A 27,945-nucleotide genomic window follows, 5' to 3' on the forward strand; every position below is an offset into this window, starting at 1 on the left:
CTTATTTAACTTATATGCAGAGTACATCATGAGAAACGCTGGGCTGGAAGAAGCACAAGTTGGAATCAAGATTGCCGGGAGAAATATCAATAACCTCAGATGCAGATGACACCACCCTTATGGCAGAAAGTAAAGAGAAACTAAAAAGCCTCTTGATGAAAGTGAAAGAGGAGAGTGAAAAAGCTGGCTTAAAGCTCAACATTCAGAAAACTAAGATCATGGCATCTGGTCCCATCACCTCATGGGAAATAGATGGGGAGACAGTGGAAACAGTATCAGACTTTATTTTTCTGGGCTCCAAAATCACTGCAGATGGTGATTGCAGCCATGAAATTAAAAGACGCTTACTCCTTGGAAAGTTATGACCAACCTAGATAGCACATTAAAAAGCAGAGACATTACTTTGCCAACAAAGGTCCATCTGGTCAAGGCTATGGTTTTTCCAGTGGTCATGTATGGATGTCAGAGTTGGACTGTGAAGAAAGCTGAGCACCGAAAAATTGATGCTTTTGAACTGTGGTGTTTGAGAAGACTCTTGAGAGTTCCTTGGACTGCAAGGAGATCCACCCAGTCCATCCTGAAGGAGATCAGTCCTGGGTGTTCATTGGAAGGACTGATGCTGAAGCTGAAACTCCAATACTTTGGCCACCTCATGTGAAGAGTTGACTCATTGGAAAAGACCCTGATGCTGGGAGGGACTGGGGGCAGGAGGAGAAGGGGAAGACAGAGGATGAGATGGCTGGATGGCATCACCAACTCGATGGGCATGAGTTCGAGTAAACTCCGGGAGCTGGTGATGGACAGGGAGGCCTGGAGTGCTGCGATTCATGGGGTCGCAAAGAGTCGAACACGACTGAGCGACTGAACTGAACTGAACAATCCATTTTAGATCATTATCATCACTGTAAAAGAAATCCCTTACCGTTTAGAGGTCACTTGTCATCTGCCCAACCCCACCCCTCACTCCAGCCCCTGACACCTACTGTCAATTCTCTATCTCTATTGAGTGGCCTCTTTTGGATATTTCATTTGAATGATGTTAAAGAAAAAAAATATTCAAATGACATTTCTTAAGGCACGTAAGATTTTATTCAAACGTGGGAAACTGTCAACACGGGTACAAGGACCTCTGGGATGGAAATTTGCAGCGAGGGAGAAACGGGTTAACGCAGGACGCAGCACACGCGAGTGGGAAGGCGCAGCCAAGGAGCTCGTGTGGGTCCACCGGAGGAAAAGGACTGGGAGCCGACTCCGGACCTCACGGGGCTCTCCGTGAAAGCAGGCCAAGGCGATGAGACGTCACCTGGGAGACTGCAGTGGATAAGAAGGGTAAAGAGCGGGGGATTACGGCTGAACGGACATCAGCATTCTTGCAAAAACTGGACGATACGGAAAACAACGTAGCAGTCCGAAAGACAGCCCTGGCCACCGAAAGGGAAAGAGAGCATCTCGGAACCCACAGCGCGACGCCCGTTTCCGGCGCCAGCAGGGACGCGTTTGCACAGGGCTTCCGGGGCGGGGCCAGCCGGGAGCGGAAGTTCCCGTGCTCTGCGCGCGGTCCAGTGGGGTTGGCGCGGGCGCCCGCCGCGGGCACGGCTCCGCCGGGTGGGCAGCGGGACGCGGAAGCGCGCCGGGCCCGGCCCCGCAGCCATGAACCTGGAGCGACTGCGGAAGCGCGTCCGGCAGTATCTGGACCAGGTGGGGCCGTCCGGGGACGCGGGCGGGGCTCTGGAGACGCGGGTCCTGGCGGCGCGCGGTCCTGCGGCCCTGGGCTTTGGTGCGGGCCGGAGCCCTGGAGGAGGCGTCGGGTGCCGGCCTCTGTTGCGGGCCGGCCGGGGAGCGCTGGGTCTCGGGCGTCTCCGCGCGCCGCGAGCCGGGCACGTGTCGGTGCCTCCTAGTCCGGCCCGAGGTGTTCAGCACACGCTTCGTACTGAACGCAAGTCGAGGGGTGGCCTGTGAACTTCGATAGTAAATAGAAAACGTTTAAAGCCTAGTTATCCTTCTTATTTGGGCAAGTTTAAGTGAATAGTGATAAAGACAAACTTGTAGTGTCAAAATCAGTACTTTAAAAAGTTCACGTTAACTACACCTCTTCTCCCTGCCCTTTGCCTGAATGAGCATCAGTGTTTAAGGGAAGACGTATCTCCAGAATGAGCAGCATCCCTTTAGTCTACGATGTCACCTAGTTTTTGTAAAATGTATGTGGTCCCAATAAATTGGAAACCAAGAAGGGGAGAGAAAAGCGTGTTCACTGTGAACTGTTAGGTGTTGGATGTGAAATATTGTTGTCGGTTGTTTGCAACATTCAGAACGCTGTATTTTGGTTTGCCGTAAGTCAGATGAGTTAACCAAATGCTTCCGGAGCACTTTTCCTCTGTCTCTGGGGATATGGTGAGGAAGGGGACAGGCCTGTTTTCGGCCTGCAGGCACTAAGGTTGGGCAGATCTGTGACCCTCCCAGAGCATCCCTCTTCCCAAATTGATTGGCAGCAGAGTTCCTGGTTTGCATCTAGGAGGCCTGAGGGAAAGACTGAGAACCTTGATCACTTGAATTAACCAGTTCCTTAGATACCTTCTGATGTACTTTTGCAGAGTATAAATTTTTAAAAAATCTGCCTTCTTCAACTTGTGTGTCAGCAGTCTTCCAATGATATTTTTATTTTTTTTGTACCACTGAACTAAAACTCACCTGGGATAGAAGATTAGAGATATGATTGATACTACATGTTAAAAAAAATACTGTATTGAGATGTTGGTTTGTTATATAGTATTAAAGCCTTCTAGTAATACCAGCTATCTGTGTAAAATTATTGAAATAACAGGGCAATTACCGCTTTTTCTTTTTATGATGCAGCAACAGTATCAGAGTGCTCTATTTTGGGCAGATAAAGTAGCTTCACTCTCTCATGGTAAGTGACAAATTCTATTTTTTTCTCATTTCTCTACTCTTAAAAGAACTTTCTACTTTACCTTGCACCTCTGACCATTTATGTTTTTCTCTCCAGAGGACCCCCAGGACATTTACTGGTTGGCTCAGTGTCTTTACCTGACAGCCCAGTATCACAGGGCAGCTCATGCACTTCGGTCTCGGAAACTGGACAAAGTAAGTGAGTCCAAAGGTGTTAAAAATGTCGTTAGATTAGTATTTTAGGTATATGTTCTTTTTTATGTGATAATACTTTAAAGAATATTTTAAAGGATTCAGTTTCTCTTATGTAAAGAGAAATTTCTTGCGTATGTTTCTTTTTGGTCTCGGCATGAGGCATGCGGAAATTTTAGTTCCCTGAATAGGGATGGAACCCATGTCCCTTGCATTGGAATCACCAGGGAAGTCAAAGAGAAATGTTCTTATTCCTAATCTTGATCACTTTGTTTTTCCCTCCTGCCACACCCGCCCCTCCCGCCCCGCCCACACTACCATCTGGTCACTAAGTTTTGACAATACTGTTTTCTAAATAGTTCTGAAAGTATAGTCTATTCCTTTCTGTCTGATATCCACTCTGCACATCAGGCCTGTAATTTGTCTGTTTTGTTGTTTTAGCCTCTCTCTTTTGTTCAGTAACATCTTTCCCACACCCTTTCCTTGTCTCCAGTTCATCCTTTAAACTCAGCGCTTTCCCAGTACCTACAGGATTCCCTTGTGGCTCAGCTGGTAAAGAATCCATCTGCAGTGTAGGAGACCTAGGTTTGATCCCTGGGTTGGGAAGATCCCCTGGAGAAGGGAAAGGCTACCCATTCCAGTATTCTGGCCTAGAGGATTCCATGGACCAGTCCATGGGGTTGCAGAGTTGGACATGACTCAGTGACTTTAACTCACAGGATAAAGTCAGATGCTTTCATGGACACCCCCTGCCCCCCACCAGGCGCTTTGTGACTTCTCTCCAGTTGTCACATAGCCACCACCACCGTCCACCACCACCGTCAGTGCATGGAGTGTGTATCCAGTCATGCCCACCGACTGCAGCTCCTGAGATGTGTGACAGCTACTCAGACTCAGTGCTGGGATGCTGACCAACTCCTAAGTTACCTTCTCCCCCTGGAGGTGTTTCCTTATTCAGCTGGCTAGTATTTTTTGATGCTGTTCTTTCATAGCTTGTAAAAGAAACGGTGTGCTGTGTTTATGTCTCCCCTGTTAACAACCTCCTTGAGGCAGGCCTTATTCCTTTTTGAATCCTTGGTGCTTGGCAAACAGTAGGTTCATGACGAATATGAGTTAAAAAGACTTTTTTCTCTGTGAGAGTAAAAGAGGAGTTATGAAAATAACTTTCATCTCTTTTTTGTTATAGTTTTCTTTTTGATTGAAGATGCATGTTTTCTTGATCACTTTTTTGATAGATTAATTTCTTTTCTAGTTGTATGAAGCATGTCGCTACCTTGCAGCTAGATGCCATGTAAGTATGCTCTCGTTATTTGGTAAAGGTTTAGTGCTGTGAATCTTTGCATCCCTCACATGAGTGTGAGAATTCAGTATACCGATTCTCCATTTACTAAAAGCTGATGTGCATGAAGAAAATTCTACTTTAAACATTTTAAATTTAATTAATGAGTGGGTACAATATTCATTACCTTTTAAAATCTACAGTGACTGTGTGTATCTAGTATCAGAAGTCATAAGTGACGAAGGCTGTTTTTGTTTTCTACAGTTTGCTGCGAAAGAACATCAGCAGGCTCTTGATATTCTTGACATGGAGGAGCCGATCAACAAACGGCTGTTTGAGAAATGTTTGAAGGATGAAAGTGGCTTGAAAGACCCCTCCAGTGACTGGGAAATGTCACAGTCCTCAGTAAGTAATACAGTAAGAAGCTTCATTGACATCAGTAAGAATTGCCCACAGGAGAGGGCAAATGTAAATCACCTTCTTTTACTTCAGTATAATTGTCTTAAAATAGTTGGGTTGCCAACTTAGTTGATTTTCTCAACCCCAAAAGATTTTAAGACATTTCTGAACCATCAGTTAGAAGTTGTAATTGTGTCCTCAGATGCTTGAATCTCAAATAGGCAGACTTAAGCTCTTTCTTCTCACCACTGATGTTTTAAATTCCTTTCCACTTTTCCCTTCTTAACTGTTTTGACAGTGTTTTGTAGGTATCCCCAAGAAACCTTGCTTACCTTAGATTGGTTTTTTCCAGGAAGTGGTTTGATGTTACTATTTGTGTTATTTTTTGTATTTCAGTGTATGTACTTCATACCTGCCTGAAATTGCAAATTCCTGCTGGCAGAGATTATATAATGTAGTGTAATAGATAACATTCATAGTCAGACTGCTAATCTGGACTGTTACTCTTTTCTTAAACAACTTTCTTGAAATGTAATTCACATAACATGTAGTTCATTCTTCAGAAGTGTATAGTACATTGGTTTTTAGTATATTTATTGAGCTGTATAATCCTTACCATAATCCATTTGAGAACTTTTTCTTTTTTAGTTTCAGCAAGAGACCTTATATCACTTAGCTGTTAGCTACCAATTCCTTTATATCCCAGTTGCTCTTTGTAACATATCTATGCAGGAACTTGGTTACTCTGCTTTTCACCATATAATGGTAGGAATACTAAACATTCTTAGGTTTTTTCTTTTGAAGAGACACATTGTTTTTTGTGTGAGGAAATACATTTATGAGCGAGTTGAGGATCATTACTTTTGGACCTCTTATACATTAACTGCTAAGAAATGCATGACTTATTTTTAATGCAGTATTTATTTTATTGAGTGTGGTTTTTTTTAAATAACTCACAAATACTGCATAGGTCTAAGATTCTCCCACAATGTCCTCTACTATTTTTGAATTGTGATTTTATGGTGAATCTCCTTCATCTCATTACCAGTTGGTGGCATCTCTGCATGCATGTGTGCTCAGTCGTGTCCTGCTCGTTTGCTGCCCCACGAACTGTAGCCTGTGAGGCTTCTCTGTCCAGGGAACTTTCCAGGCAAGATTACTGGAGTGGGTTGCTGTTTCCTTCTCCAGGGGATCTTCCCCACCCAGGAATAGAGCCCCGTCTCCTGCATTGGCAGGCAGATTGTTTAAGCCACCTGAGAAGCCTAATGGCATCTCTGGACAACCTGTAAGCTCACTTATTTGTGTTTTGAGGTTCAGAGTCTGGAACATAAATCTGGTTTCTACATCCTTTTGTTATTGTTATAGTGGTGAGGTGGCTGCTGTGTGATCCGCTTACCATGTGCTGGCTCTGGAGGGTACCACCTCCAACCCTTACAGCGCCTATGAGTTAGATGAGGAGGGGGACTGGGGCCTGAGCAGCTGGAGCGTGGTCCAGGGTCACTTGGGAGCATCACAGCTGGGACTGGAGCTCGCCTCTCTCTGGTTCCCGAGGCCAAGCTGCTAACCCTGTGCTGCATTGCTGCCCGTGTTCTGATACTTACTAAGGTTTGTTCCTGAGATACACCTGTCAGACTGTCTTCATGTTTACTTAATATGTGTGTGTGCTCTGTGTGCTCTCTCTAAGCTGTTGCCCTCTTTGAGTCAGAACAAGTGTGAACAAAGTGGCAGTGACGCTTAACCTAGTTATAAGGGTTTGTTGACCTGAGGGAGCCTAGGGAAGATGGATGACAGAAATTTTACTTTGTTTTTATGATTCTATTAATGTATATTGTGTGTGACACTGAGATGGAGTGAATCCTTTTAGATGTTAAAAAAAAAAGAGTCTTCACGTTTGGACAGTATGTGATTTTTGATCAAAATTACTTTGAGTAGTATTGATTTGTATGTGACTGTTTTTTCCAACAGATAAAGAGTTCCATTTGTCTTTTACGAGGAAAAATCTATGACGCTCTAGACAACCGAACCCTCGCTACCTACAGCTATAAAGAAGCTTTGAAGCTTGACGTGTATTGCTTTGAAGCATTTGATCTGTTAACATCCCACCATATGTTGACAGCCCAAGAAGGTTTGGAAACCCAGGTGTTTTTATGTTTAGCACAATTAATATTTGTATTTTTTTTTCCCTGAGATTTATAGACTCCATGGCAGGCCATGTGCAGGCTTTATAGAAACCCGTTCACTTCCTTCGCGCCTTCAAGCGTGAAGCGCGCTGCGGGACACAGCAGCGTGAGGTGCTTCTCGCAGCCAGGCCCCTGGCGACCTGATGTTGTGTGAGAGCTCAGGGTCTGATGCCGTGGCTACCAGCGTGGCTGCACTTTAAACCCCGAGGCGTCTGACAGGTAGTCAGTGTGCAGGTCCCACCTCCTGACCAGGCAAGTCAGGGTCTGTGGCGGGACCCTGGCGTCAGAGGGTGTACAGCCCCCAGATGCTTCTGAGGTGGCGCACAGCCCGAGAGCCGCTGGCCGAGTGTGTGGCCAGTGGTGCGAGGCGCCTGCACGCAAGAAGCAGAGGGGCTGCAGTATTAACGGGCCTCGGACATACTGTGGCCCAAAGCGTTGTTCTCAGCCTGTGCCTTTGTCCCCTGGAGACGTCTGGCAGTGTCTGGGGAGAGTCTGACTGTCTCAGCTTGGGGGGCGGGTGGGAGTGGGGGTCGGAGGTTGCCTGTGGAATCTAGTGGGTAGAGGGCAGAGATTGTCCCCGCAGGGTCCATCGTGCCGAGGCTGGGAAAGTGGCCTGGTGGCTCTCAAGTCTGGGGGTGACTGGAGTTGCCTGAAGGTTCGCGCACAGCTGTTGTGCGGTTTTCGTCACCTGGGTCTTAGTTTTCTGTAGTACATTTGATCTTGTTATTTCCTCTTTTGAGTTCTGTATGCTTAGACCAAGAATAAGCATATAGAAGATACATGCTTAGAATATAGAAGAATAATTTTTGTTGCTGATTTTTTTCACCATAATTACTGAGGACATTCTTTTTTTTGTTAATATTTTTTAGAAAAAGAACTTCTTGAATCACTACCTCTTAGCAAGCTCTGCACTGAAGAACAGGAATTGCTACGTTTTCTGTTTGAGAACAAGTTAAAAAAGGTAAGTTAAAACACCAAGTTAGTATTTGCTTTATATAAGTATAGTATTTCTTTCTTTAAATTTGGCCTCTATTCTTTTATGGGTTAAGAATTTAAACATTAATTTTTATTAGTTTAGCACATTTTCAGGAATACACATAGGTTATTTTAAATAGTATGATTCCTAGCAAAGCTTTCAAAAATACGTCTTTCTCCCAGGGACAACTCTTACTTTTAAATGATGAAGCTGTCAGATAATGGGATGATGATGTGTGAAAATGAGGGTTTTTCTTACGCTTCCTGTACTTCTGCTTTGTAAAATACTTCCTACCATGGGACTCTGATAAGAGTGAGACAAGACTCAGCCTTGTGAAAGGAGTACTGGGAGCGCTCGAAGCTGGAAGTTTCGAGAGCGTCACACCTGTTGTGTGAGACACTGACGTGCTCGGGTCGGGTTGAGTGCCCCTTTCAGTGCTTCCCACTGAGTCATGTTTGCGCTCCTCTTTTTCAGTATAATAAGCCTAGTGAAACTGTCATCCCCGAGTCTGTAGATGGCTTGCAGGAGAATCTGGATGTGGTCGTGTCTTTAGCTGAAAGACATTATTATAACTGTGATTTTAAAATGTGCTACAAGCTGACTTCTGTGTAAGTATGTCCACTTCTTTTGTGCAGGAACATAGAGCACATAGTCCACTTTACATGACGGTGTGTGGGGCATGCTTTCTGAGTAATGTCAGCTGACGGGCGAGCCTTTGCAGAGTACAGAGTGGGTATTGGCTCAGAAGAGCAGTCTACAGACAGAGGCGTGCACACATTTGTTGCTTCGTGTCATTAACTCGGGAGTGTCTTTGTCACTCCCCAGTGATAATTTGCAAGTTTGGGAATCCCATCCCGGCCCATGTTTTATAAAGCCCATTCTTTGTTGAAGTAGAGACGAATAAAATCCCTACAGGGATTTTATTTTATTTTATTTTATCCTACAAGTGAGTCAGGCTCACTTGCCAAGCCTCCTCCTCCACTGTCAGTTCTTCTATGTACATAGTTCACATTTGTCTTTGGGGTTGCTTAAAATCCTTGAATTCACAAAGATTTTAATTGACAAGTAGGATTCATTTAATATTTCATATTATTTTTGATCCTTCTAAATAATTAGACCACTTAAATTATACCTGTTAATTTAAATGTTTATAGTGATGTTTATATTTATTGCTTCTGAGTAAATCTGGATTTTCAGTTTCATTTATAACTTAATCATTACCTTAACTAAGAAAGTCTGAGGATAATGGAGTTAAGAAACCAAAAATGTATTATAACTCACAGTATTGTGTGTAATGTGGAAATGACTATCTAAATAAACATAGCTAATTGTAATGAGTGCTGGTACATTGTACCCACATACATGATGTGCTGCTTTAACTTTCAGAGTGATGGAAAAAGATCCTTTCCATGCGAATTGTTTACCTGTACATATAGGAACACTTGTAGAGCTGAATAAAGCAAATGGTAAGAATATTTTAAAACTAAGAATTTTGATAACAAAAATATTCTGTAACTGGAAATTTTCTCTCTCGAGTCCTGGGTAATTGCAATTGCAGGTGACAGCTGGGGGAAGAAGCACTTGTCAGACTGACCAGTGGTCTGTCTTGTCATTGTAGCAGGACATACTTCCTTTATCCCTACTTTCTGCTTCCTTAAATGTAACTTGTGCTCCAAGATGTCATAACTTTAGAGTGTTGGCTGGCAGTTTGCCTTTTTCTTTTTCTTGTAAAATCCATAAGAAAGCTGATAGGGCAAGAGTCAGTAACTTAGAAATTGTAAGGGGGTAGAGGTTTTGTTAACGTTTTCCGTATTTTAGCATTTCAGAAACATTTAGAGTTTGGACTATATTTGCCCTTAAATCTTTTAAGCTGAATAATCAGCTCTGTCAAGAAGGGTAGCCAGGCACTCCAGCTCTGAGCTTGCTGCTCCAAGTACCGTCCGTGGACCTGCAGCATCACATCTCCTGCAAGTTTGCTGGGGGTGCAGGCTCTCTAGCTGCCCTGGTCTTTGTGTCAGTCAGGAGGAACTCACCTTGCTGATGCGACAAACTGGGGAGTTTGGTCAACCACGCTGGTTGTGGGTGGTTAAGATGGTCTGCAATAGGCCCCTGCAGTAAGAGACGTGGGCTTTAAGACAGGCGAGGCCGTTGGAAGTAACCCAAGCGCGTGAAGCGCTCTGTCTGTGCTGCCCGCCCACTCACTGCCGGGGTGGGGCGGGGAGTCCATGAAGCCACAGCGACTGCTTGTGGAGTTTCTGTGTTGCATCCAATAAATGAATTTTGTGTCTAGGAAGAAAGAAAAGTATAAAATTATTGCTATGAGAACACAGTTTATATGATTGTAAAGAGTCGTAACTGGGGGAAACTCATATCTTAAAATTCACTTGCTATGAATAATTTTGTTTTTTTTTTCTTTTTCTCTAATGTAGAACTTTTCTATCTTTCTCATAAATTGGTGGATTTATATCCTAGTAATCCTGTAAGTAAATATAAACTTTTTTTCCTTATAGTATTTTTTTCTTACTTAAACTTTAAGAAAATACTTAACTAGTGTTTAGACAGAGGCTAAATTTAAGTTGATACAGATGTTTTATTTTAAGTTGTTGGAGCAGAATCTTCTAATGGTTATGATAATTAGAAGCAGTGTTCACTTTTTCAAATCACAAAAGAATTTTTTTAGCATATAACTTAAAAATCTTTTATTTTTTATGATTATAGGAATAATATATGCTTATCATTTAAAAATACTTAACATACAGAAAAATTAAATACTAAAAGTGAAAGTCATATATCTTTCATAAGCAGTGTTAATACCTGCTTGGTATTTCTCCTGTTGCATGTATGACAGCTTACTGAATTATGCACTGAGTGAATCATTGGGTCTTCCAAACTGCCATAGATCAGAACAAAACATAGAAATTGAAAATGGAATCAGAAACTATGTGCTTAAAGACAAGCGTCAGGAGTCAGGGTTTAAGACTGAGAATAATCTGCACCCCATAGTGGAAACAGTTTATAAAGTGGAGAAATCAGTGCAGGAGAAGTTAGCTGACGAGGTGGAGTCTGTGAACCCAAGCTGGGGCCCGGAAGACAGGGCGAGTCCAGGGCCTCATGCCTCAGATGCTGCAGGCGCATGGTGGGAGGCACCTGGAGCAGCGGCTGTCGGGGAGTCTGGTCTCTCTTCCCCCCGGACCCTTTGTAGACAGCCTGTGCAGGGAAGGCTCTGTCATGATCTGCGTGTGTGATGGGACATCTGACTTGTTGCCGATTCCCAGTGCAAGGTTACGTGCCTTTGGTCATGGTGCATTTTAAACTTTTTAGGTGTCTTGGTTTGCAGTGGGATGCTATTATCTCATGGTTGGTCATAAAAATGAACATGCCAGAAGATATCTCAGGTATGAACTTACTGTCTTCCTCCCTTTGTTGTAAACCTACAGGAAGTAATTTCTTCGTTATCTGCTTTAATATAGTAATTTGTAGTACTTTAAAAGCAGTGTGAAAGAAAGTGTTTTCTTCAGATTTTATTCAGTTGCATCCATTGTGTTCCCTGCTCTTTATAAGATGCTGTAGGGGGAAGGGGAGATAAAAGTAGTCAGTGGTATAGACCTTGTCTTCAAGGGACTTATGATGTATTTAAATTTTTATTTATAATTAGAATAAATATGAATAGTGAATAATATGAAATATTTTGGGAGTTTGTTATTTACAGAGATAGTATTAATCTCTTACTATGAGGACTTTTTTAATAACTGTGAAATTACACAAAACTCTTTGTGAGGTTAGGGTCGCTAAATGTGACTGTAAAACAGTTCTTGGGGACTTCCCTGGTGGTCCAGTGGTTAGGACTCTGCTTCCACTACAGGGGGCACAGGTTTGATGCCTGGTGTGGGAACTAAGATCGCACATGCCATGCCGTGCAGCCTAAATAAATAAATAAAATAAAAAATACTTAAAAAAGAACAACCAGAATGCTTGGCAAAGTGAACAGGTTTATGTAAAGATCTGCTGTGGTATTAGCTTGAGGAGCTCCATGCAGCCCAGTCCAGCTGCCTAGCCAGTGTTAATTCAATTACTCAAGTACAGAAAAAGCTCTGGTAATACCTGTGACTTCCTCCATTACGAACGGAATAGAAAACGGATCTATGGTAAAGTTCATAAACTTTGGACCAGCCTTGATTTCTAGCCCCCATGCTGCCACTTACTAGATATGATTCTTTGGGAGAGTTCATTTCTCTGACCCTCCCTCTCCTGTGAAATGGGGAGTGATGTAGCTGTATGCCAGGGTTGTTAAGAAGATGAGATGAGAGGAGAGGATCCTGCACTAGGGGAAAAATTAGGGAGAGCACTCTGACTGTTTGAGTGTTAAGCCCTTTAGAAACTTGCGCTTGTGTTTTTTTGGGAGCAGGATGATTCATGTTATAGCAGTTCTCTTGGACTGTGCTTTGATTTACTGCACTTATTCAGTGATAAATTCTGCTTGAAACGGACCATCTGGGTAAAAGAAATCTTAGAAAATAAAATGCTAAGAAAGCGGGAATGTCACCCTTTTTATTTTTCACGTTTTGTGACATGCGGTCTTTATTCCTGGTTGTGGGTCACCTCGTTGAAGAGTGTGAGACTGTGTAGTCCTGTCCATCGAACCAGCGTGAGTCTGCCAAGTCTTCTCTAGGGTGTCACTTAATCTTTCCAGCCTCGATGTACTTAGCCTAAAATCATAAATAATCCTGAAAGTTATTAGGGTTAGATGGTGCATATGAGGCACAAAGCAGGCCTTCATTAAAAGGTTGCTGCTGCTACTGATTCTCTCTTCCACTTTGAAATGAAGCTCCTGGGTTAACTAATATTTGTTAAGTCTATGCAGAAAGCTAATGGGTTCCACTACATACCTAGGAAATTGTGGACCTCTCCTAAAATTACTTAAAATTTTGCTTGTACTGTTAAGCATTAATTTTATTTCAAGTGAATTAACACAGTGTTACATCAGTGTTTAATCCATGGAGAGCTCATTCATTGACATAATTCTGATGTCCTTGAAATAGTCAACTTACATAAAATTAACCTAACAACTTCAAACATTACACACGTGAATGAAATTTCATCTTTTAGCAAAGCTACGACGCTGGAGAAGACCTATGGGCCGGCGTGGATCGCATACGGGCATTCGTTCGCAGTTGAGAGTGAACACGACCAAGCAATGGCCGCGTACTTCACAGCAGCGCAGCTGATGAAAGGGTGCGTGGGACAGCAAAGTGGGCTTTCGTTATCACCGTCTCGGCCACTGGGTTGCTAAACCGTAGTGTGTCTCGTTAGTAGCTTATGCTTGTGAAGTAGCTATGGGGGCGAGGGAAGAAAGCTGGTGTGACTTTGCCAAGTGGTTTATCCTGACCAGCACAGGGGAGCTCACACATCAGCTGAGGGAGCAGAGGAGGGTGGAAGCTGTTTCTCATGTGCTTGTACAGGAGTGGCGGGGTTGTATCCTGCTTCTGTGGCTTCATTCGTGATTCGGATTCAGGACTGAGCCTGCCAGTGCTGTGAGTTCATGTCCCTGTTAAATGTGTTGATGCTAACTGAGCCCTGACTGCGTGCTGCTTTGCAGAGCAGAGTCCTGCTGTTCTTCCTGTTGACTCTCTAGCTTTGCACTAGTTTCACTTTGCCCCGTTCTCTCGTGCAGGCTGCTTCTGCTGACTGCGGCCTTCCCTCTGGTGGGGAAGTGGTGGGAGTGCCAGGGTGCCTGCTGACCTTGGCCAGTTACTCACCTCCTGAGAAATAGGAGCAGCAGCAACACAAAGGCCTATGCTGACTGTGAGGAGTAGTGAAGAAAATTCTAGTTACAGACTGGGATCAGTTTCTGACACACAGCAAGCACTCGGTGAAAGTTAGCTACCTTACCTTGTTTGCTTGAATTGCATTTGTTAGGTTTGATTTACCAGCTCTCAGTTCTGCATCTATGTTATTTAGGGTCCCAGCTTTTTTAAGTGTATTATATTTTCTGTGTATGACTTTGATATCTAATTAGCTGTCCATGAAACTATTATAAAAGACACAGCTCCCTAAGAATCCTAGTTTTTTAGGCTGCCATAGCAGAGACCATAGACAGTGATTTAAACTAAAGAAGTCAGGTTTCTCCTGTCTGAGAGGCTGGCTGGCCGATTTGGTTCCTGGTGAGGGTTTTCGTCCTGGCCTTCGGGTGGCTGCCTTTTCACTGTGTCCGCACAGACGGGGGACTCGATCTACTGTCCCTTGTAGGGCATGAGCCCTGTTGTGTTGGGGCCCACCTTTACACCCTCATCTAACCTTTATTATTTCCTCACAGGTCCTCTCTCTGAGTGTAGTCACTGGGGGCCAGCATGGGGCCTAAGGTATGGGTTTGGGGGGAGACCTACATTCAGTCCATAAGTCCTGAGCCTGACATATTACTGGTACAGTCCTCCAGATTACAGTTGTTCAACCAGTTATTGACCCACCTAAGTGGTCCTCGTACCCAGTCCACCCCGTTCACCAGGACTTCGAGACGCTTTCCAGTGCCTTGCTGAAGCGTGGCTCAGTGTCCGCACGCACCCCTAGTCTGTCAATCTGGTAAACTGCAGCAAATAATAACAACTTACTGTGGGTTGTTTCTTCAGAGCAAATGCTAGAATCTGCTAGTTTTATTTTGCTCTTCTGGGTGTTCACAAACCCAGAATAGTTATTACTAACAGTTACTTGTTAGTTACTAATCAAGAGTCAAAACCAATAATTAATTGTATGATTAACACTTGTAATGTTTCCCAGTTGAGCACTGTTCTAATTAAATTTTCACATTGCCTCATCAGGGTAAGCATTGTTTTCTTCTCCGTTTCACTTCCTTGTCAGAATAGCTTTGTATTCCCTTAGCTTATTCTGTGTTTGGTTAATTGTTTGAAATTGCATGCCTCTGTTAAAATTTTCTTTATGACTTCTTGAGCCATTGGTTATTTAAGAGTATGTTGTTTAATTATCAGATATTTGTGAATTTCCAACATTTTCTTCAGTTATTTCTAATTTAATTCCAATGTGACTGAAGATCATACTCTGCGATTTCAGTGTTTTAGGTTCCTTGAGGTTCTTTACAACCTAGTGCATCTGTCCTAGAGGACTCTCCACACCAGCCCTCCCGTGTCCGAGAGCCCCACTCCCGCCAGCACGCTGCTGGGCTGCCTTGAGTCCCGCCCGGCCACACGGTTGTTCATGGCTTGTGTTTGCTGTTGCTCCTCCACCTCGTGATTTCATTCATGACTGCAAGTGGGTGTGGGTCTCCCCTCCTCACAAGTGGGAGTGTTCCTGTGAAACCTTTTGTAAAGCTGAGTTGTGCAAAGTTTCTTTCTCATAAAAGCAGATACCCTCTTCATATTTCCATTGGTTAGCTTCATGTACGTGAAGTCGTGTAAAGCATGTTTTCAGATGGCAGCTGATTTCCTTATTGAAGTCTCCAACTGTTCCTGTTGAATTGTCTTTTCCCCTCCAATTCTGGCAGTTTTTACTACTAGTTTTGGGGTCTCTGTTGTTAGATTCTTGATGGATTTAACCTTTTATCTTTGTAAAATATCTTCAGTTGTTTGCAGTAACAGATTTTCTCTTGAGTTTGTTTTATCTAATGTTTAGTGTAGCCTTTCCTGCTTATTTTGGTTGCTATCTGCATGGTGTATCTCTTTCAATCTTTTCAGTTTCAACTTGAGTCTTTTGAATCTAAAGTATGTCACTTGTGGACAACAAATAGTTGGAACGTGGTTTTATTATTGATTCTGCCAATTTTTTGCCTTTTGTTGGAGTTTTATCCATTTGTGTATAATATAATTAGTGATAAGGTAGGATTTATGCTTGCCATTTTGCTCTGTTTTTTAATGTTACATCTTTTTTTCTTCTGTTTCTTGTTACTGCTCTTTCTTTGGTTAGATACTTTGTAATTACCACTTTAATTCCCTGTTTTTTTTCATACAATAAATTTTTTGAGGTTTTAGTTATTATCTTGGGGGGCTACAATTAACATCTTAAACAATGGACTTTGGATTAATACTGACTACTGACTAGAGTACTTTCCAACACTAGCAGCCAGTTCTCTGATTCTCCAGACACCGCTGGAGTCCTACAGGTCCGTTCAGTTCTCACACTGGTCCTGGCTCACTTGTCCTTCTGACTGACTGGCTATAAGTCAGGGGTTCACACAGCTCCTCCTTGGGTCTGATTATTTGCCCGAATGACTCACAGAATTCTGGAAAGTGTTTTGTTTATAATAAATGATACAACTCAGGAAGAACCAAATGGAAGAAAAAGGCAGTGCAGGGTCTGTGGGTAGGAGTGAATGCAGCCGCCAGCTCTCCCAGGACCATGGTGTGTTCACCAATTCAGAAGCTCTCAGAATCTCACAGTCAAGAGCGTGTCCAGAGTTCAGGTTCCAGCTTCCCTACCGGGAAGTCTGTGCATGGGGCTGAAAGTCCAGTCCTGTCAGCACCTGGTCTTCCTGGTGACCAGCCGGGCTCTGACTCCCCATTAATGTAAGTTGGGTGTAATCAGGAGGGGCTTGTTGTGCATGAAAAGGACACACCTCTCACTCAGGAACCTCCGGGCTTTTAGGAGGTCTGTGCCAGCAACCAGGGACAACACCAAATGTGTTTCTTACTTTATGACACCAATTTAATTTCAGTAGGTCAAGTTCCAGAAGAGCTGCAAACAGAAATACATTTATATTGTCTTATCCTTGCCTATGTGGTTGTTTTGTTCAAATTGTTTTTCCCTTTGGATTTGAGTTACTGTCTAAGTGTCTCTTTGGTTCAGCCTGAAGACTCCCATTAGCATTTCTGGTTGGGCAGAGCTGCTAACAGCATATTCCCTCTGTTATCCACTGTTGTAATGATTTCAGTATGTAATGTTGTTTTTCAAGGAAGCTGTGAGAAGGAGAGCAGGTATATGTTTATGTCCTTTGTTACACTGACCTTTTTTTTTTTTTTTTTACTATTTCAAGTTCTCTTCGTTTGTTCCTGTGAATTTTAGATACTATCCAGCGTCACTTCCTTACTCCAGGACACATTACTTCCTTACTTCCAAGACTCCTTACTCCAAGTGTCCTTATTCCAAGATGCTATCTGGTGTCACTTACTTACTCCAGGACTCCATACTTTCTTACTGCAAGCTGCTGTCCAGTGTACTTCCTTACTCTAAGACTCGTTACTCCAAGACAGCTTCTGTGCTGTTAGCAGTGAACATTACATTTCTGTATACGTTAGGCCTATCAGTCAAGAGAAGAAAGATGAAATGTAATCACCTTTATTGGCACTCTATTTTTTTTGTGGATTTGAATTACAGTCTGGGGTCAGTAATTGCCCATTACTTCCTCTAGGTATGTGTGTAGAGGCTCTTTGTGACGCTTATGTAGGCAGCACGGTTGTAACTTCAGTCGTGATCCTGGAGCAGAGCCTGGGCACCTCCAGCTGGGCGGTCAGTGCTCACTGACATTGTCCGGCCATCTTCAGGGAAAGGTTATCTTACTGTGATCACTGTCTGACACCATGAAGTGATGAAAATTCAAATAAATTAATTCCTCTGCTTAGTCAGAGTCTATGAGAATGGAATATGATGTATCCCAAGCTCTTTAGCATAGAACTGCTAATAGCCAATGCAGTGGAAGTCCACTCGAGAGCAGGGCTGGTTCCATAGTGGGAGGTGGGACTGACTACAGCCGCGAAGGGTCTGTGTTGCTGAGTCAGTGAGAGGAAGACAGTCTTGGCTGGGGCATGGATGTGAACACATGGTGCCTGCCCTTCTGCTTTACAAGGGTTTTGTTTTTGTCTTTTTACTGTAGAATAATGGAAAATAAGGGTAAATAGTTACTAATAGATTCTAGAAGTGGCAGCTGATTATTCTAAAAACTTATTAGGTATTCATTAAATATAAGTAAATGAAGTGTTAGAAAAAAGCTAAGTGCTCTTTTTGGTATGTTTAAGTAATTTTGCAGACAGGGTTTGAAAATCTGAATTCTAAAGTTTTGAGTGTTGAATATGTGAACTTTTCCAATACTTTTAGGTGTCACTTGCCAATGCTTTATATTGGATTAGAATATGGATTGACCAATAACTCAAAATTGGCTGAAAGATTCTTTGGCCAAGCTCTAAGCATCGCACCAGAAGACCCTTTCGTTATGCACGAGGTTGGAGTGGTTGCATTTCAAAATGGAGAGTAAGTACCAAAAAGCTCTAGTCTGTTTGTTCCTTTCTGTAAACAGAGCAAAACCTTGATAACCAGAGTTTAACCTTAACTGGCCAGTGGCTCTTGATAAGATGTCTTATTTTAGAAGGAGGTGGACAGTTAAAAAGAAATAGCAACCATTGCCTTGGAAGTCTTTAAAAAGACTAAACCGGGCTTTGCTGCCCTCCCTGTGGGCTGGCACAAGCTCTCAGGTCCAGGCCTGGGCCCTGCGGGTCGGCTGGAGGCACTGCAGAGCCCCTTGTCACCTCTTTGTTGATCAGGAATTGGATTCATACATGTGAGAAAGAGTCTCACAATTTTGAAACAAAAATGTTCCCCTTTCAGTTACCAGTTAATCCAAAAATTAACCCAATCAGAGTGGCCCAGTCTCTGAGTTTCCTGGTCAGTAGCTGAGGCTTGCTGTTGTCTTGGATGTTTACAGAGCAGGCAGTTCAGCGTCGTACTGAAAGAACTGTCTGTAATCCTCTGCACTAAACTATGGGTAAATTTTAAACCAGTACATTAGTACCAGTATAGTGTTCTCTGTGGCACTGGTGTGTATTCTAAAAACTGGGTTATCTACTGTTTATGAGTTTGGAGCCTTTTAAAATAATGTATAGTAATAATTTCATCCAGTCAATTTAGTTGTAGTCTATTTGATGCCCCTCCCCCCCGTGCTTCTCTTGGTTATTTCACAGTTTAAAAGGATCCCCAAGCAGAATGCTGAAGTGCTGCTTGTATCCCAAGTGCAGGAAGGCTGAGATGTCCCTTGAACAGAATGTAGGGTTAGATAAGCTCTGTGCAGGCAGCAGTCACTGTGCTTTTCCTGTGAGTTCGGTGTTAGTGAATCAACAATATACATCAAGTAAGATGGTGCCAAACTGAAGCAAGTGTGAAGCAGGTACTTCAAGCAGCTGGTGCACCTGTGACCAGAGGAGCGTGGTTTTCTCACTGGGAGCTGTGCTCACAGTGTCTTTATAGGACCTGATGACTCAGAATAACGAGAATATGCTGTATTGCCTGAGTATTGAGCTCTTGTGAAGTTAACGCCGTAATAGTAATCATTTGTCTCACTTGAATTTTAAAAAACTAATTACAGAAGTTTACCTCATTTTTATTATTAGAAGGAGATAATGCAAATATTTTTAAAATGTTTATACATGCCAATTTTGAATAAACTGCAACTTTTCCCCTCCCCTCTATTTTAGATGGAAAACAGCAGAAAAATGGTTTCTCGATGCTTTGGAAAAAATTAAAGCAATTGGGAATGAGGTATTCTATATAATATCTGTAAATACACACACATTCATAAGTGTGTTTAGTATTGAATGAAGAAAATGGTATTTGTCTTGCCTAGTATATATTAGCCTAATACTTATCGTAGCAAATGTTTGTTAGTATTTGACTTATCATGGAACGTGCTGAAAAATGAGTGTGAGAGGGCAGTTGTTGGCTAGTTGCGTCTTCGGAGGCTCTAGTTTTGATCTGTGGGCGTAATCGGAACACATTTGATGCTTGTTCCTTAGGGTCAGGGTTAGCGTTTGATGGTCCTGGAGGTGGGTGGGCCCTGTCATGTCTGGCTTGTCCTTTCTTTCTGATGAATGGGTACCCATAGCCACAGACCCCATTTCTGCGGGAACAGGCGTAGTTAAAATTGCTGCTCGTCCTTCCCTGGTAAATTTAAGATGTCTTCAGATCTGTAGCCAGATCTTCGGCTCGTGAAGGATGCGTGGATCTGCGCTCCCAGCTCTCTTGGATGCGTGAACATGGTATTATATTAAATGTGGCAACTTTGGGCCCCTTGCACCTCCCTAGGTCAGAGGTTTGCATGTTGTTGCTCTTTGTATCCTGATTGCGTTTATTCACACCCACCTATTCTGTTGATTATCACTTTCCACATCATTCTGTTCCGGCCCACAGGAACACATCTTCCTCAGCTGTCAGTTTCTTTTTAGGGGAGACGGCCGGAGCTCCCCTGGGCTGCCTACCAGGTGGCAGCTGGCTCGTCCCTGTAGACAAAGCTTTGCTTGCTTTGGCCTCTTGTCACGTGAACTTAAAAACACTGTATTCTGTGTGTCTGCATGTTTGTGTATAAGCGGGTCATCCACAGTTCAGTCTTGGGTGGTCTGGATGATGTATGTTTCCAAGTACCCATCAAAAAGTTACATGAGGAGGCAAAGATACTGTGTGACTTTGTTGCAGATGTCAGAGTAGCAGCAGGAAAGCAGTTGCGCCTAAGAATCGTAGAGGATTTGTGTCTTTCACCTGGGCACTGCCTCCCAGAGCTGGGCTCAGGGGAGTTAGAGCCTGTGGCCAGGACTGCTGACTCACTTGGTCCTGACTCATGGCTGCCTGTCAGCTGTGTCCTGAGCTCTGAGCTAGGTGTCGGTAGGCAGCAGAGAACGGGCTTGATACTGACCGCCCTCAGATCAGCGCGGATGTAACTCGGCAGTAACGATGCAGTGACAGAAAGGGCTGTGACTGAGGAGATAAAGGGGCCTGCACAGACTTGCGGCTGGGTCAGGATGGCCTTCTGGGTTCAAGCACATGCACTTTAGTCCTGAAGGGAGGACGCTGGCCAGGCAGAAGTAGGTAGCAGGGCATTTCAGGTATTGCAAAGGGAATGTGCAAAACTTCAGCATGGCTTGGGTTTGAATTCACAGAGAACATCAAGAAACAGGGCAGGAGGGTGAAACGTGGGTCTCCAGGGGCCTTGAAAGGACATGAGAGTTTGCACCTTGTCTTGAGATGCTGGTGGGACAGGAGCAGCTCTCATATGGGCGGCATGGTCAGACAAGACTTGTCAGTGGTGGGCATGGAGCTCTGTGAGGGGTCTGATAAGCAGGTGCTCCCTGGAGGGGTTGGGGTTGGGGATGGCGTGGACGTGTGTGGGGCACTCAGAGGGGTGATGTTATGGAGCCGGGGTGCCGGGGGAGAGGATGAGGTTAGCATGTGGCCTGTTGGGTTTGCAGTGCTTGTGAGACTCTAAGTAGAAACATGTGCTAGGCAGATGGAGAGTTGTGGCTGGAGGCACAGAATTCGGGCATCTTTAGGCACAGACGGGCTCCTTGAAAAAACTGTGCTAATAAAATAAACCTCAGAAAGTGTCTTCCAGTAGGAAAGGTGGAGAAGCCACTAAACCTTGCTCAGTGCTGTGGAAGCACCAGGAGAGAGACCTCGCACAGATAAGTGAAGTCCTGCAGTGCAGATGGGTCAGGGTGAAGCCGCTCATGAATCGTGGTCTGATGTTCTTTGTTTTAGGTGACAGTTGACAAATGGGAACCTTTGTTGAACAACTTGGGCCATGTCTGCAGAAAACTTAAGTAAGTGAAGTGAAGCGTTTTTCAGAAATATTCTTTGTGACTTAAATTTTACTTACTCTTGTGTAGCTATTTCCACAATTTTTTTTTTCTATTTCCATAGTTTTGAGATCCTTTAGTTTTCTTGTACTTGGTTCTTCAGATATAGGAAGCAACAGAAGAAATGTTTTTATTACCTTTGTTAATATAATTTTATTTTAGTAATATATTGAGGTTAATAATAAGTTCTGAAGAATTAGGACAGTAGGACCTAATGAAAGCCATATCCGTATCTTAACTCACTGTTTTTCTCCAGATACCAGTTTTGTGGAGTGATAATTGGTATGATATTAGATGACAATTGCAAAAGAGACTCTGAGAAAGAGACTCTTGGGTTAGATAAGTTTGGTAACCTTGAAGTTACTCAGAGTTGAGCGGATTTTTCGGGATGCTTGCTGTCTTTACTGCGCATGATGAACTGCAGTGTTGTGGTTGCCTCGGTAGCACAGGCGCTAAGACTGGATGAGCTGCAGTGTTTCCCAGACATCATCGTGCGCGAAACCTTTTTCACCAGGGTTTCTGCAGAGCAAGTATTCTAGAAAAGTTGGAGAAATTTCTAGTCACCTGCTCCAGGTGACTCCTGTGGACCTTAAAGCAGAACCATTTAGTTCCTTTAACCACCCCTGGCATGGGAGGCTTGCCTTCACCCAACAGAGGCCTTGCTGTGTGCTGGGGCCAGGCCCGAGAATCAAGGGTGGGCTTCAGCTGGTAGCCCTGTAGGACTGTCTGCACTTGGCTGGAAGACACACTCAAGTGGAAACAGGGCGGATGTGAAGGGCCTTGCCGTGTAGACTGTCACTGTAATGTAGGAAAGTGTTTCTGTGTGTGCCCATCCGGGAAGACCTGCTGTACCCACTGACTGCTTCTCTCTTCCTGTTCTCCCTCCTCACAGGAAGTATGCTGAGGCCTTGGACTACCACCGGCAGGCCCTGGTGTTAATCCCTCAGAATGCATCCACCTACTCTGCCATCGGCTATATTCACAGTCTGATGGGCAACTTTGAAAACGCTGTGGACTATTTCCATACCGTACGTCTTTCATTTGTACCAGAACTTTAAATCTGGTTGAGAGTTACCACTTGTTTGAAACATCTTTCCTCAGCAATATTTTCTTACTTCAGAAAAGTGCAATTTAAAATTTACGTTTTAAAATTCTTCAGGCAACCATGTGTTTTACTCTTATCTTTGCAGAGAAAAGTGTATGAGTGTCATATAGTTCTCACCACATTAGAGCAGATGTGAGCCTTACCTGAGTATCTGTCAGTGCAGCTGAGCTGGGTGCACGTCTAGGGAGCCCTTTGGGAACTCCATTCTTTCTATTTATGACTTAAAAGTAATTGCCTTAGATCATGTGACTACAAGAGCAGAACTGCTGCTCTAAGCTACCATTAATAATGAGAAAGCAAAATGAAAGCAAAAATTATGTTGCCATTTAAACTTTAATGTAATTCTTTCCTGTCACTTTGGTTTTTTTGTTTACTTAGAAAAAGTGCTCTTTTGGACTTATTAGGACATAGATTTTTGTCAGGGATCACTCTACTATCTACATAAAAAAGAAGATATAAGTGAAATTGTTAGGATATTCAGTTCTTCACATTCAGAGTATGGTTCTTGTAAGTCACTTTTGTACCGAGTGATCAATGTTCCTGTTTTCCCAAAATTGTGTCTGCATGCCAGTACACATACCCCACTCAGGTTTCTCCCAGCCAGCAGCATTGGCTCTGCCAGAAAGTGTTACCAGAACATTTTTGGATAATGCCCACAACTCAGTGCCTTCTTTGGGCGTTCTTCAGGTGGTGTGTGGTCTAGTTTGTACCACTGATGTGGCCGCCAGGCCCACACTGCTGATACAGGCATACTCACCACAGTGAGGCCAGCTGGCAGCAGTCATAAGAAGCCGCCTGTTGCAAGACTTCCGAAGTTCAGATTCTAGGATTTGAAAAAACGTGGGTCTTCAAATTGATGAAATAACTGTATTTGGAGAAAGAGATAAAATATGAGAAAATACAGTATGTCAAAGTTAAATTAGTGAATGATAGATTTGTAACTGATTTGCAAGGGTTGGTTAGAGGTTTCAGGGAAGATGAAGTCCTGAAGTATCACCGAGATGACCAGATACTTGCTGAGCAGGCAGGAGTGTGGACTAAGCAAGTTTTCTAGTTTTTGTGACCTTTCAAATGTCTTTATTTGAGCCTTACATAATTTATTTCTTTTCTATGTTTTAATTAATACAGAAGGCTTTGCGAACTTTTTAAAATTCCTTCTGGAGGGCAGCATTTCAGACATAAAAGATAGAATAGTGTAATGACCCTCCACGTACCCGTCACCCAATTTCATCAGTCATCAGATGATAGCCACTCATGTTGTCTGCATCCCCACTAACAGCCTCCCTTCACCGCTATCCTGAGTTCCTGGAATATTTAGAAATGAGATCCATGGCAATGCTTTAAGCCAATCAGAAAGAAACAGATTTTCTTGCAATAACCAGGCTGAATCTTTTCTGCAGGCACTTGGTCTTAGGCGAGATGATACATTTTCTGTTACAATGCTGGGTCATTGCATTGAAATGTACATTGGTGATTCTGAAGCTTATATTGGTAAGATTATAATTATTCTTATTGATGTATTCCATATTTTAGATTGTTGTATATCTCTGTTTAGGTTTCTCAGATTCTCATATAAAGTTCTAAGTTTGCCTAATCATTCTTGCTATAGTAATATCAAGAAACTCCATTTATTTCAATGGAACAGCATGTGGGGATTAATGATTCATGGCTTCCCTAGTAGCTCAGAGGGTAAAGCGTCTGCCTGCAATGCGGGAGACCTGGGTTTGATGCCTGGATTGGGAAGATCCCCAACCCAGGAGAAGGAAATGGCAACCCACTCCAGTACTCTTGCCTTTAAAATCCCATGGATGGAGGAACCTGGTGGGCCACAGTCCATGGGGTTGCAAAGAGTCGGACACGACTAAGCGACCTCACTTTCACTTTCTTTCACTTTCACTTGCTGCTGCTGCTGCTGCTGAGTCGCTTCAGTTGTGTTCGACTCTGTGCGACCCCATAGACGGCAGCCCACCAGGCTCCTCCTTCCCTGGGACTCTCCAGGCAAGAACACTGGAGTGGGTTGCCATTTCCTTCTCCAATGCGTGAAAGTGAAAAGTCAAAGTGAAGTCGTTCAGTCGTGTCCGACTCTTCGTGACCCCATGGCTTCTCCGTCCATGGGATTCTCCAGGCAAGAGTACTGGAGTGGGGTGCCCCTGCTTTCTCCGTTTCACTTTCTACGTATCCATTCACTTTAAAGTTGAGTACTTGCTATATGCAAAATACCATTTTAGAATGTGTGTGACATACAAGAATCAATCTATTTGCATAGCTGAAAAAATCTTGAGAGATTTTTCTAATAAGTAAATGCTTTACTATTTTACAATGCAAAGTATAGGATGTTATCTTGGCACTTCAGTGAACTGTTAAATTGGCTTATGTTCACATTTCAACACTATGTAATTTTTAAAATTTTTATAAAGGATTAGCAAGTCATAAGGTAAGTTGGTATGGAGTTGTTAGAAAAGACCCTGATGCTGGGAAAGATTGAGGGCAAGAGGAGAAGGGGGTGACAGAGGATGAGATGCTTGGATGGCATCACTTACTCATTGGACATGAGTTTGAGGAATCTCAGGGAAATAGTGATGGACAGAGAAGCCTGGCGTGCTTCAGTTCATGGGTCACAAAGAGTTGGACATGGCTTAGTGAGTGAACAATAGCAAGAACTGCAAAGGTAAGTTGGTATGGAGTTGTACTCGCTTAGTCAGGAACATTGTAAAGGAAAGAATGTTGCAGTGAGGTTATATCCTGAGATCTTGGGGAAGGCAAAGGCTTCTCTAACAGGATATAAAAGCCTAAGAAGAAAAAATGTTAAATTAAGCTTCAATAAATTTAAAAACTTGAGAGCAAACAGGCACATTATAGACCAAGAGAAGTCCCTTACAGTGCATAAACTCATCACGGAACTTGTCTAGAATACAAAAAATCCTACACATAATCCTACAATAAGAAAAAGTGTCATCAAAAATGGGCAAAATACTTGAACAGGCATTTCACCAAAGAGAATATTCAAAGAATTAGAAGCAAATGAAGGTGCTCAGTATCATTACTTATCAGGAAAGTGAATAAAAGCCCTGATGAGATATCACTATAAACCTGCCAGAATGGCTGAAAGAAACAAACACTGATACTGCCTGGGGTTGGCGATGGTACAGAGCAGCTGGGACTCTCACATGCTGTTATTGCTGGATTATAAATAGGTCAGACTCTTAGGAAAACGGTCTAACAACTCATCTGCTGAAGTCAGGCAGGCCTGTCGTTGCCAGCGTGCTGCTCTGGCCCCAGAGACATGCCATTTCTCACAGCCTTGCAGGTCTGTTGGTGACTCCTGTGCTGGGCTTTCAGTTGGCAGGGCTGGTGGTCTAAGATGGTATCATGCACAGGGGAACCTCCCTGACAGAGCTGGGCCTCTCCGTGGATCTTTACCCCAGGCTTCTTTATAGCATGGTGGTCTCAGGGCCTGAGAGAGAAGAACTAAAGTTTCAGGGCCCCCCGAAGGCTACAGTTTGCACAAAATCATTCCCATCACATTCTTTTCATCACAATGAGTCATGGGTTCAGTCCCTGATCCAGGAAGATCCCACATGCCACAGAGCCCCCAAGCCTGTGCCACAGCGACTGAGCTGGCGCTCTAGCGCTCGGGAGCCTCAACTGCGGAAACCTGCGCTCCCAGAGCCAGCGGTCCACCACAGGAGAAGCCGCTGCAATGAGAGGCACCCCTCCGCAACTGGAGAAGCGCGGTGAGGACCCAGCACAGCCCGAAATAAATGTGTGAATGAAAACTATTTTAAACAAAAAGGTCTGGAGACCCAGTACTAAGACGGACGTTTGCCTGCCTCATAGAGGTCTTATAGAGGAGATTTCTAAGGTTCATTGCACGTTATTTTATTGAACATATAACGATATGTTAGATTTGGGTGTACAGCATAATGATTTAATGTCTGCATTGTAAAATGACCACCACAGTAGGTCTAGTTAGCATCTGTCACAACACAGAAGAATTTTTTTCTTGAAACGAGAACTTACAAGGTGTACTCTCAGCAACTTTTGAATATGTAAAACGGTATTATTAACTGCCATTGCCATGCTGTACTGTTTTTATCTTTAGCAGACTTGCATGTTATCTGTCAAGACATCTATTACTGAAAGCTATTAGTTTGAAGTCTGTAAAACTTGTCTTGTTCACATCAGAACAGTTGAGCCTGTGCTAAGTCACTTTAGTTGTGTCCGGCTCTTTGTGACCCTGTGGAGCAACCTGTCAGGCTCCTCTGTCCATGGAGTTTTCCAGGCAAGAAGACTGGAGTGGGTTGCCATTTCCTCCTCCAGGGGATCTTCCTAACCCAGGGATTGAGCCAGCGTCTCTTAGTTCCCCTGCATTGGCAGGCAGATTCTTTACCATTAGTGCCACCTGGGAAGCCCTGATAGAGCTTGGCCTCTCCGTGGCCCATCCATTATTCTTACAATTTTGATTTGTGGAAAGTCAATGTGTTTTTCTGTGCCTGAGACTCGTGACTGCACTCGGGCCAAGCGCCAGCCAGGAGTTCTCCATCTGCAGCTGCTGAGGAGGTTCTGCCCACAGGCTCCTCTTGGTGCTGACTCCCTTTGGGGTAGGAGGCGGCTACTGAAGCACTGGAGTTGTGCCTGCCTGTGCTTCTGGGAGGAGCCTTCCCCAGAGTCTCCTCATCATAAAGATCCACGGGGCAGAGAGACATGGGAACATTTTCCTTAGCTATGCATGTGCTTTTACAAGGATATGTGACCCAAACGACAGAGCAGTGTTATGTATTGCTGGAAATGACAAACGGGATTTTCTGTTTTGTTCTTACTGTGGTGTGTCTGTTTTTTTAGGAGCAGACGTCAAAGACAAACTAAAATGTTACGATTTCGATGTGCATACAATGAAGACATTAAAAAACATTATTTCACCTCCATGGGATTTCAGGGAATTTGAAGTAGAAAAACAGACTGTGGAAGAAGCAGGGCTTGCACCACTAGAAACCTCAAGGAAAACTCCAGATTCCAGACCTTCCTTGGAAGAAACCTTTGAAATTGAAATGAATGAAAGTGACATGATGTTAGAGACGTCTATGTCGGACCACAGTACATGATTCCAGACTAGTCCCACTTCCCCTTTGTCTTAGAGTAAGTCTGTTTCCTCTCATCCTTGTCTTAACCATTTCCAGTTTCTCAACATGCATCCGGACCCCACCTCTGCATTTAGAAGTGGATACCTGCCTTAAGAGTTTGGATTGCACACTTTTGCAGCAGATGTTTTCTGAATTTACAAAATAGTGATGCAAAGTGAAATAAAGAAGGTAAACCATCTCTTATGTCTTTTTTTCAACAGACTTTTATTT

The 27,945-nt window shown here is 43.4% G+C and overlaps 1 protein-coding gene across 1 annotated transcript; it reads left to right on the forward strand.

Annotated features, from left to right (window-relative positions):
- Nucleotides 1–1,542: 1,542 nt before the first annotated feature.
- On the forward strand, nucleotides 1,543–27,913 carry CDC16 (cell division cycle 16). The gene is made up of 18 exons (XM_065901660.1): nucleotides 1,543–1,698; nucleotides 2,854–2,908; nucleotides 3,005–3,102; nucleotides 4,352–4,390; nucleotides 4,643–4,783; nucleotides 6,743–6,902; nucleotides 7,827–7,918; nucleotides 8,408–8,541; nucleotides 9,320–9,399; nucleotides 10,363–10,412; nucleotides 11,255–11,328; nucleotides 13,040–13,165; nucleotides 17,969–18,121; nucleotides 19,339–19,402; nucleotides 21,392–21,453; nucleotides 22,382–22,517; nucleotides 23,995–24,085; nucleotides 27,437–27,913. The coding sequence occupies exons 1-18, from the start codon at nucleotides 1,651–1,653 to the stop codon at nucleotides 27,694–27,696; spliced, it is 1,863 nt and encodes a 620-aa protein (XP_065757732.1). The 5' UTR covers nucleotides 1,543–1,650; the 3' UTR covers nucleotides 27,697–27,913.
- The last annotated feature ends 32 nt before the right edge of the window (nucleotides 27,914–27,945 follow it).

This window comes from Muntiacus reevesi, chromosome 11 (genome assembly GCF_963930625.1).
Source record: "Muntiacus reevesi chromosome 11, mMunRee1.1, whole genome shotgun sequence".
NCBI lineage: Eukaryota > Metazoa > Chordata > Mammalia > Artiodactyla > Cervidae > Muntiacus > Muntiacus reevesi.